Here is an 11239-nt window from a genome sequence, read left to right as displayed (position 1 = left end):
CAGCCACGGAGGAACGGCCGCTCCGCGCGGGCCCCGCGGCCGCCGCTCCCCAGGGCACGGCCGAGCGCTCCGCGCGCGCAGCGGGACAGGGGGCGGAGCCTGCGTCGCTCGCGCTCCTCCGGCCCATGGGATGAGCGCCGCGCCACCAATGGGGAGCCGCGGGACGGGCGGAGCTCGGCGGGGATTGGCCGGGGCCGCGGGGCGGGGGCGGGGCCCGGAGGGGCCGGGGGCGCTGAGGGGGCCGGTGGTGCGGCAGAGCGGGGAGGCGGCGGCGGGGCGGGAGGGGGTTCTGGTTCCGGTTCTGGTTCTGGTTCTGGTTCTGGTTCTGGTTCTGGTTCTGGTTCTGGTGGGGGAGTGAGCCCCGGCGAGGGAGTGACCGGCCCCCGGCGGGGGACTGACAGAGCCCCGGTGAGTGGCCCCGGGCGTGTGGGTGGGTGCGTTCCTTCCTTACCGTGTGTGGGATCGGGCCTGGAAGGGAGCCAGCCGTGTGGGCAAAGGGGAGCGGCGAACCGCCTTCCCCTCACATCGCTTCTGAAAAGAAGTCCACGGGGGGAGGACTAAAGGAAACGGCCTTATGGCGAGGTAGTGGAGATTCAGATTAGATACGAGACAATTTTTTTTCGCTGTTGGGGTGGTCAGGCGTTGGCACAGGTTGCCCAGGGAGGTGGTGGTTGCAGAGGGTATGGTCAGGCTCAGTCAATGTCCAGGTAATGGATCAGGTTGGCGGCGTTGAGGCACGTCGAGCTGGGAAGTCAGTCCGTATTCCAGATTATAGGATGATGATCTTTACCATAAGAAGTGTTTCATCAGACCGAAAGAAAGCTGTAGTGCATGTTGCACAGAGAGAATCAGGTGTTGCTGAGTAAGTCATTCTCCATTCCCACTGAATTTTTGCTTGGATAGGATTCTGTCTTGTTTTCTGTGGTGTAAATGGCATATATGGAGCAAAGAGTCTGGGCAAAAGCATCCAATTGACAAAGTCCAGTACAGGTAACGTTAAAGCAGTAGCAATTTCTCAAATTGAGAAAGGCAGTTAAGTTACAGAACTTTATTTCCAGAGGTTTATGAGAATGTGGTGAAACTTTTTTTTTCTTTTACATTTATGTGCAAGTAATAAGCCATATATTATCTATGCATCTTAAAAGAAATTTCCAATTAGCAAAAAGTTTAATGGATTACTTTGATATAATTGTTTTGGTTATGTTTTGCTAAATGTAAGTTCATAAGGAATTGGTAAGGATTTTTTGCCTCCTCTCCTCCACCCCCAAATTTCACATGGTCTATAGGCTATATAATAGATTTTAGTAACTTTTATTTGTGATTGTCTTGTAGAGACATAAGACTTACTGTGAACCAGCTGGAGTAATAGGATTCATATTTTCTTTCCTACAGGGCATCATGGCAGCCCATCAGGAGAAAAAACTTGCTGAAGAAAGAAAACACCAAAACATGCAGAATGATACTAAAGCATCTCAAGGCCAATGGGGAAGAGCATGGTGAGAGAAGCCAATGATCCTAAGCAGTCCTTGTACTTCCAATTGCTTCATTCTTACTCTTAGAGATGCTGTATTCCTTTTAAACTTCCCTCTGTTAATAACAGATTGTTTTCTTGTCCTACTCTGAAAGCTCGTGGATCATTTGCTGTAGCAACAGGTGCTGAAGAAGAGTTCTTCAAGTTTTTTAAGGCAGAGAGTTTGCCGGGTTGTTTGGGTTAAAACACAGTCCTTGCAAAACAGAAAAGCAAATCATAACAATTCATAACAATTCCAGTTCCTTCAAGGAAAGAAATATTTCATGAGATCTGGAAAACAAGCATCCCAGCATCTGTGGCATTCCCAGCTGATCAGTCCCACTGTAGCAAGATTTAGGACACATATCCCAGTTCTCAAAGAGCTGAGTAGGTATTAGCAGGGCATTGTACTGCAGCTGGGAACAGCAAAAGTGGCTGGCACAGCAAGTTCAATTTATGGCTGTCCAAGGTCTGTCTTTTGCAAGTTTCCAAGCTTTGCATAATGTTCTTGGGATTCCATTATCACTTTCAATTGAATACTCTACCAGTTAGAGCCATGATTGGCATCAAAACTGTCAAGTCTGTAATAATAATCTGGTTTTTGGAGGGGAGATTTTAACTAATCTCTTGCTCTGACCAGCTAGTGTAGTTTTAGAGGAGTTTGTGGTGAAGTATGTTCTGTGCTGATTTTTTAATGGCTGTTTGACCACCAGACATGTCTGTGCCCTGAACACATTTTCAGTTTTCATCCAGTTAGTCCAGAAGGTCCACTGAAAAAGTTATTTGATGTAACTCATCTATCTGAAACGTGGGCAAACCAAATGCTCTGTTTTGGATTACAGGGAGGTGGACTGGTTTTCCTTGGCAAGCATCCTTTTCCTGCTCATGTTTGCACCACTGATCGTGTATTACTTCATCATGTCCTGTGACCAGTACCAGTGCTCTCTGACTGACCCACTCCTGGACTTGCTGACAGGGAATAAACATCTGTCTGACATCTGGAACAGGACTCCCACACTGACCTATAGGGCTGCTGGCATCTATTCCCTTTGGGTCACTTTCCAGGTACATGATTGAGTTATGATCTGGATGCCGTGTCTGGTTTCTCACACAGCTGTTGGATGAATCCTTTTGCACAAAGGATAGTGGAATGTTGAACTGGCATTTACTCTTTGGTGTTTCACACTTTCCAGGGCTTTTTGGAATCCAAATGAAGCTTATGTACTTGGAAAATAAGCATGTGGGGAATATACACAAATATTCCTTGTGTGACATATTCCTTAATGAGGTTCTTAAGAAAAAGCAACTTTATAGCAGTATCCGTTTGTTTTAAATTAATACACAAGAAATAGATTAAAATAAAACAACGAGGACCTGAATCTAGTTACCAACTGTCCTGCCTCCCCACCAAAGAAGGATGACAGCCTTACATGAAATACATCTTTGAGCTGTATAAAAGCTTAGATGTATTACTAGTCTAAAATCGCAACAGCTAAATCTTGCCATATTTGCTTACCCAATACTTAATAGAAACTTAATAGAAACATTCTATTTGGTATATGTATGTAAGGAATAGTGTTTTGAGGGATTTTGTCTTGTCTGTATTTCCTGTGAATACATTCTCTCTCTTCTAGGTGGTTTTGTACATGTCCATTCCTGACTTCTGCCATCAATTTCTCCCTGGATATGTGGGAGGTGTACAAGAAGGTGCTGTCACCCCTGCTGGTAAGGTTTTCCTTGGAATACATGGACACCATGCAATCTTCTGAAATGATAGTATTTCTGTACTTAGAGTGTTTGATAACCCATGTGTAGCCAGAGGAAACGTGGACAGAAGTGCTCTCACCTTCCTCACGTGTTCAGTTCAAACAAAAATAGAAAGCAATCTATGTCATCTTTTAGAATAAGTTATAGCATTTCTATCTCTTATAATTAGTATAACTGTTGATCTGGTAGGCACCATACCAGCAGTGAAAAAGTACTGGTTGATAATTTTGGCACTTGAAATTGTCAGTTGCCTACAGTTGTCAGGACTATTGCTGGTATTCGACAAGATAGTTTTACCTGCTCCAGCTCCATTAACCCAAGGGACTTGAACAAAATGTGTGATGTGAACTGTTAGAAGGAGTGGTTTGTTACTCTAGTCAGTTTTGGGGGAAAGTCTAAATTCAATTTTGTGAGGAGAAAAACTCAGCCTAACAAAGCCTAATGGGTACAGCAGAGTCTAATGGAACACTCAGAAACGTGCTTTAAGGTATTTAATTGGGAGGATGAGGAGAGAGAAGTTGTTTCATGAGCACTTGATTGAGCTTCTGTGTATTCTGTGCATACCCATATTAATTAAAAGCTGCAGTAATGCGGGGTCAGTAACACTCAATTTTTTTTCTTCATCTTTTAGGTGTCGTGAATAAATATGAAATCAATGGACTTCAGGCCTGGATCATTACCCATGTGCTTTGGTTTGCAAATGCTTCTTGCTTCCACTTCTTCCCACCTACCATCATTTTTGACAACTGGATTCCTCTCCTGTGGTGTGCCAACATCTTGGGATATGCAGTGTCCACGTTTGCAATGATTAAAGGCTACTTTTTCCCTACCAATGCCAAAGACTGGTATGTGAGTTTTAGTAATGAGAGAATACGAGGCAATCAGAGATTAGAACTGTTAAATAAAAACCGGGTCTATGAATTGAATGACAGAATATATTTCACTGGCAGAGAGAGCTGAGCCAGTGTATGACAGTGGTTCTTTGCTTCACTAGCACCATCCCCTGTGTTTCATGCTGCACACCATGGGACTGGCAGCCTCAGTGTCACAGATACACCCATCCTAGAAATAGTGATACTTAGACTGTTCAGAAGTGTTAGCAAGAGTAAACTCGGGCACTTCTGAAACTCTACAACTTATGTGTAGGAATGTAATACTTCAGTTGGGTCAGCTTGTGTTGCCTTGCACAGCGTTACATGGTTTGATGATTTTTATTATCGCTACATCAAATTAACCTGAATTGTGTAGTCAGAGTAGTAATTACCTGTATTTGTGTATAACTCCGTCCATTTCTAATTTTTTGATGTTTTACAGCAAATTCACTGGAAACTTCTTTTACGACTACATGATGGGGATTGAATTTAACCCTCGAATAGGGAAGTGGTTTGATTTCAAGCTGTTCTTCAATGGGCGCCCTGGGATTGTGGCCTGGACTCTGATCAACCTTTCCTTTGCTGCCAAACAACAGGAGCTGTATGGCGAAGTGACAAACTCCATGATCCTTGTCAATGTCCTTCAGGTAAATTCCAAGGAGGAAATTAGGAAACCAGCTGGGAAGTAAACTAATATTAAAGTAGGAAAAGAAGTCCTTCTATGGGAATGAAAATGAAGTGTTTTTTCCTGGCCTGAAACAAGCTCATTCAGTGATGGTGTGCTGGGACTTCTTTGGATTTATTGCCTGATCTGTGTAAATGGAAGCCTGCTCAATAGGAGCTCCATCGCCCCTCTTTGTAACCCTGTGACTCTAAGCTGAAGAGAGATTGGGGTGATCAATTGTGAGTTCACTTCCCAAGCGTTTGTCCTTGAGTTGTACCCTTGCCTTAGTCATCCTACTGTTGCTTTACCTGTGTAGATAGATAGATAGATATTGTGTATCCACATAGATTGTATTTATGTGATAGTTCTTCCTAACTGTGTTCAGAAATGTCTGGGTTTGAAGTGCTAGCATCAAAACACCAATGAATTGTGAGATCACATCACAAGGCAGCACAGACATGAAGCTGATGCTGTTAAAGAGGGTAACTGGTGACAGTGCTCTGTTATGAATGTGAAATTATTCTGTTGCAGGGTATTTATGTTCTGGACTTCTTTTGGAATGAAGCCTGGTACTTGAAAACCATTGATATCTGCCATGATCATTTTGGATGGTATTTGGGCTGGGGAGACTGTGTTTGGTTGCCTTACCTCTATACTTTGCAGGTAAAAATGTGTACACTGTGTATTTGGGCTAACGGGAATGGAACTTTGCAGAAGCATTCTTCTCAGCAGGTTAATGTGTACCTTAAATGTTTCTAGGCAGTTTGACTGTTGAGAAATCCTTGCAACATTCTTTGTACCAATTCCTGTGTAGGAAGGCTTCCTGTCCGTGCACAGATTGGACATCTTTTCCTCTCCTGCCCTTCTTTTGTGCCTCTTTCTGTCACTGTTTATTGTGTCTGTATATTTTCTGAATCCTTTCAGTTTCCTTTTTTTTTTACTCCTGCTTGTTGAGGGTCTTTTGGTTAGTGGTGGTTTGTTTGTGTTTTGTTCCTTGCTTTTTCTTTCTGTCCGGTTTGCATCCTTGCAACTTCTCTCTTCTTGTTTCACGAAGAAGTTCAATTTTGGAGAGAGAAAGAGAGAAGGAAACTGTTGGATGCAGAGTTTTTTGAAAGTTTTCTGCCGTTTTACTGTTGCAGTCGATTTTTCTGCTCTTTCTTCTGGTCTGTTGTGGGCCACTGTAGTCAAGGAATTGGTCTGGCACGCTGAGCCTCTGTTGGAAGTAAATGTCTGATTGTTTTTGTGCTCCCCAGGGTCTGTATTTGGTTTACCACCCTGTCCAGCTGTGCACAGCCCATGCCGTAGGGGTCTTGATGTTGGGCTTGCTGGGCTATTCCATCTTCAGAATGACCAACCACCAGAAGGACCTCTTCCGTCGTACCAATGGCAACTGCAGGATTTGGGGGAAGAAGCCGGAGTACATCGAGTGCTCCTACATGTCCGTGGATGGGACCAAGCACTACAGCAAGCTGATGACCTCTGGCTTTTGGGGCTGGGCACGTCATTTCAACTACACGGGAGACCTGATGGGCTCGCTGGCCTATTGCCTGGCTTGTGGCTTTGAGCACATCCTGCCTTACTTCTACATCGTGTACATGACCATTCTGCTCACCCACCGCTGCATTCGGGACGAGCACCGTTGTTGCAGCAAATATGGGAAGGACTGGAAGCACTACACTGCTGCAGTGCCCTACCGGCTCCTACCCGGCATATTTTAAGGCTAATGCAGGATCCAGGGGAAAGAAAAAAGAAGAAACATGCAGGCATGCCATGTTTAAAGTGTTTAAACTGAAGTGGGGCACTGAACTGTCCCGTTTTTTTAGAAGATTCTTTTAATTGGAATACCCCTCTGAATCTCCCCATTTCCACATTAACTTGGAGCTGGAGAAAAGTTGCATGTGTTGAGATTCCTGAGAAATCCCAAGGCTGGCAGGTGGCCTTACCCTTGATTGTAGCAGGGTCCTGGAAGCAGTTTGCAGTGGCTCAGGAGAGGAGGAAAAGAGTTCTGTCATCTCTTTAGGAAAGAAGTTGTCTGATGCAGTTGTGACCACCAAAACCTACAATCAGGAACAATGACAAAGGAGGTTTGACTGTTGGGTGCTTGTCAAGAGATGAACGGTGGAAATGCTGAACTGCAGGACCTGGTCTGAAATGATTGTTACCATCTAAACCAAAAGTGAAAACTGTTATAAATTAGTGACATTTTCAGCACCTGACTATATGGAACATGACCAATTGAGTATTATTTTGATACTGAAAGCAGACTTAGTGAAGCTACTGAACTGTGCTGGTTGGGCTGGAGTAGAGTTAATTGGTTTTTTTTTCCTAGTAGCTGGTATGGGCGTAGTTTGGGATTTGAGCTGAGACAGTGTTGATAACACAGGGATGTTTTCACTGTTGCTGAGCAGTGTTTACACAGCATCAAGGCCTTTTCTGCATCTCACCCCACCCACCAGCGAGGAGTTGGGAGAGGGGACACGGGCAGGACAGCTGACCCCAACTGACCCAAGGAATATCTCATTCCATATGGCATCATGGTCAGCACATAAAGCTGGAGGAAGAAGGGAGTGGGGGATGTCAGGAGTGATGGTGTTTGTCATTCCAAGACACTGTTCCATGGGATGGAGGCCTGCTTTCCTGGAGGTGGCTGAACATCTGCCTGCAGGTGGCAAGTGGGGAATAGATTCCTTATTTTGCTTTGTTTGTTTGCAGAGTTTTTCCCTTTACCTATTAAATGAATGTGTTTATGTTAACCTGTGAGTTTTCTCCCTTTCCTGATTCCCTCTCCCATGCCACTGTGGGGGAGTGAGCGAGCAGCTGTGTGGGGCTGAGTTGCCAGCTGGGGTTAAACCATGACAGTCCTTTTTGGTGCCTAACATGGAGCTCGAAGGGTTTGAGATAACAGCATTGTTTCAGATTGACTGGAATGTGCGGGATGGGATTTATAGCTGTTGGTGCTGTTGAGCTGTCAGGCTCCTGTGCTTGCCATGGGGCTCACTCTCTGTATATTGCAGGGCTCATTAGGGGCTTCATTTTGATTTTGCTGCTAGCTGTAGTGCTTCTCCTCTTCCTGGGCTGTGCCTGGGGACACTTTGATGACAGCCCTGGTGACACACCTGGGCTGGCAGGTGGCCAGGGCATCGCTGCTGTTTCTGTGCTGCTGGAACTCCAGTGCAAGCTTGAGTCGAGGGAACTGTGACCTGTGGATGAGCCCACACGGGAGCAGGACACCCCCAGGCATCAGCGGCTGGGAATAAGCCCGTGGTAGAGCAGGAACCTCTCAGAGCATCTGTGGCCGTGGGTATGTCCGTGCCCAGGAAGGGATGGTGGCCCAAGGATAAGCCTGAAGCCTCTGTGGCTGTGGGTAAGGCCACGCTCAGCAGGTACCCCTTGAAACATCAGTGCCTGTGCATGGGGTTGTGCTGGAGCACCTCAGAGCCAGGGCCATGGATAAACCCCTGGCAGAGCAGTTTACAGCCTTGGAGAGACTGCATCTGTGGGTAAGGCCACATCCACTTCTTTAGTGTGGATGGAAAACTTCATTCCCTATTGTTTGTATAAAATCATGTTTGTAAAAATTGAAGATATAAATTCTTTCGGGACAAATAAAAAAAATACTGCTAATTTTCCTTCAGCTATTTCTTTTCTTGTTACATGGTTATCTTTCGGAATAACTGAAGGATACAAAAGGAGCTCTTCAAAAAGTTTGATTTCAAGAGCTCCTTGAAATTCTGTTTTCCAAGGTGAAACAAATGAAAAGAAAGAGGGATCATAGTATGAACTATGCAGCTTGTAACAAGCTCGGTAGTTATGTCCAAGCTAAAACACTTTTTAAAAAATGATTGTACATAAATATACTGTTAGTTTTTAGAGTAAGTAGAAAAGTGTGTAAATTGATGCAGCTGAATGCACTGATCTTCATGGCAAGTTTGGATGAGTTGTGTAGGCAAGTGTGTGTTTTGGTTTTGTTGCAGTCATCCTGGAGAGGATGGTCTGGGCAGGAGAAGAAGGGTCTCTGCAAACCTAGAAAACAAATGTATCGTGTAGCTGGGCTTTGTTTCAGAGCTAGATCAACACACATCCTTTTCTTATGTAGCCTTGGAATTTGCACTGCCACTTTGCTGTTAATGCCAAGGTTATTTAAATATTGCAAGATAATCTGGACTCTTAAATCATGGTAGCCTTGCACAGCACAGTGTGGTCCCTTCTGTTCCCTGAGAAATCTTGGATGTTTCATGGAAGAAATTACCCCTTCAAGACCAATAAAAAACCCATTTTATTCTGTAAGCTTCGTATTAACATAAGCACTGTGTAAGCATTGCTCCAAGCAGTGTCCCACTAATGTCACCCAATGTGAAGGACCAACAGCTTGCTCATCTTCATGCCTGGGTTGCTTTGTTGCATGCATGGCAGTGCTGTTAAATTTGTTTCTTCCAGAATTAAAAAAAAAAAAAGTTAAAAATCGGAGGATTGTTGAGGGCGTGTATTGGATTAACTTTTGTCCTGATATTTCCTACTTATTGCTACTCTGTTATTACCGCAGGCCTGGTTCCTACGGTATATCACTGTGTCCCGCAGCTATAGGGAGGAGGAGAAGATCCAGCAGGCAGGAATTGTGCAGCAAGATTGATTTATTTAATTATTTTACAAACTCTTTTATAGACTTTTTTCTTCATAGTCTAATTGGACAAAGGACCAGCCACCCCTTGGGGGTGATTGGCCAAAATCCTAAAACATCCATTATCAAAATATTTTCTACTATACCATAAACAAGACTTTCCAAGGTTGCAGGTGGCTTGGTTGTTTACATTCCCTGCTACCTCTTCTGTGAGAGAGAAAAGTCTCTCACGGACTTAGAAAAATAACAAGAAGATCCTCACTAACAGCATTTTTGTACCTACAATTCCCCCTTTTTGTTTTATAAGATAACAACTCTACTATTAATCCTAAATAGAAATCTACATCAGTTATTAATTCTAAAAATGTCCTTAAGGCTTTAACTATCTGACTCCATAACAAGAAATTCAAAATTCAGTCTCTGCTTGTGGAAGGACCATCCCAGTCTCTGCTTGTAGAAGGACCATCTGCCTGATGGTTGACATCCTGGTCATCATCAGAAGAGTCATTAGGCTGATGATCTACATTCTGGTCGCCATTTGGATGGTTGGCGTTCTGGTCATCATTTGGAGGTTGCCTGTTCTGCCTCTGGTGCCGTAGGTCAGGGCGAACGCATTTTGAAGGTAGCCACCGTACCCCAGTATCTGTGGAAACGCAAGCATACCCACGACCCCAAACGATAAGCTCATGAGGGCCTTCCCACTGGTTAGTGAGTAAATTCCGTACCCAGACTTTTGCCCGGGGCAGCTGTCTGTCGCCTGCAGACTGCAATGAGAGAAAATGATTCAGAATAACAGGATTATTTGAATTTTGTGGTACTGTAAGGTGATTAATTGTATACAAAGCTTTTGCTAGTCGGCTCTGTGGGGTTTCTCCATGCATTCCCCTTTTCTGTTTGTCCAAAACACGCTTCAAGGTACCATGAGCGCGTTCGACAATGGCTTGGCCAGTAGGAGAATGTGGGATACCAAAGGTATGGTCTACACCCCATAGGTGTAAAAACTGCCGCGTCTTCTCCGAGGCGTAGGCAGGACCATTATCGGTTTTCACAGAAGCTGGCACGCCCAGGACTGAGAAAGCCAATTTCCAATGGGCAATGACATCACGGCCCTTCTCTCCAGTGTGAGCAGTAGCCCACATAGCCGAGGAGAAAGTGTCAATAGACACGTGCACATATTTCAGCCGACCAAATTCTGGGATGTGAGTTACATCCGTTTGCCAAATCTGCAAGGCTTTTAGCCCTCTGGGGTTTACCCCTGCTGGCAAAGGCGCAGCGAGTCCGTGACAGTCAGCACAAGCGCTGACAATGTCGCGCGCCTCGGTTGGCGTTAAATGGAACTGCTTCTGCAGGGTATGTGCACTTTGATGGAAGAAACCGTGCGATGCCTTGGCTTGTGCAATTTTGTCAGGCTGAGGCCCTACCCACGCAGGGTTGGCCAGCATGTCAGCCCTGGCATTGCCTTCTGTTAGAAACCCTGGTAAATTGGTGTGGCTTCGAATGTGCAGAATGTAATACGGATGCACTCGAGCCTGAATTGCAGACCACAAGGTTTGCAACAGCGAAAACAGAGCCGCATTGTTCACCTCCTTCAGAAGTGAAAAATCTAAGCGTTGGGTGGTATCTGCTACATAAGCAGAGTCAGTAACCAAATTCAAAGGTTCCTGTGAGAATCGCTGAAAAGCCATGGTAACAGCCCTTAATTCAACTAACTGAGCAGAGCCTGACTCGTGTTCCTTCAGCACCTGCCATTCCAATCCCTCCTTCCAGGTAACAATGGCTTTCCCAGTTTTCCCTGAACCATCCGTAAA

At 44.9% G+C, this 11239-nt stretch overlaps 1 protein-coding gene across 2 annotated transcripts; it reads left to right on the top strand.

Moving 5' to 3' along the window:
- The first annotated feature begins 290 nt into the window (after positions 1-290).
- DHCR7 (7-dehydrocholesterol reductase) lies at positions 291-8441 on the top strand. Of its 2 annotated transcripts, none has more exons than XM_039552813.1 (8): positions 291-408; positions 1393-1496; positions 2353-2575; positions 3145-3235; positions 3909-4122; positions 4592-4796; positions 5345-5476; positions 6067-8441. In XM_039552813.1, the coding sequence occupies exons 2-8, from the start codon at positions 1399-1401 to the stop codon at positions 6529-6531; spliced, it is 1428 nt and encodes a 475-aa protein (XP_039408747.1). In that variant the 5' UTR covers positions 291-408; positions 1393-1398; the 3' UTR covers positions 6532-8441. The 2 variants fall into 2 exon arrangements, with proteins under 2 accessions (XP_039408747.1, XP_010410833.1); XM_010412531.4 differs by lacking the exon at positions 291-408 and adding an exon at positions 476-862 and having other exon boundaries at positions 6067-6559.
- The last annotated feature ends 2798 nt before the right edge of the window (positions 8442-11239 follow it).

Source organism: Corvus cornix, chromosome 5 (genome assembly GCF_000738735.6).
Source record: "Corvus cornix cornix isolate S_Up_H32 chromosome 5, ASM73873v5, whole genome shotgun sequence".
Taxonomy (NCBI): Eukaryota; Metazoa; Chordata; class Aves; order Passeriformes; family Corvidae; genus Corvus; species Corvus cornix.
This window is presented reverse-complemented; position numbering and strand designations above follow the sequence as displayed.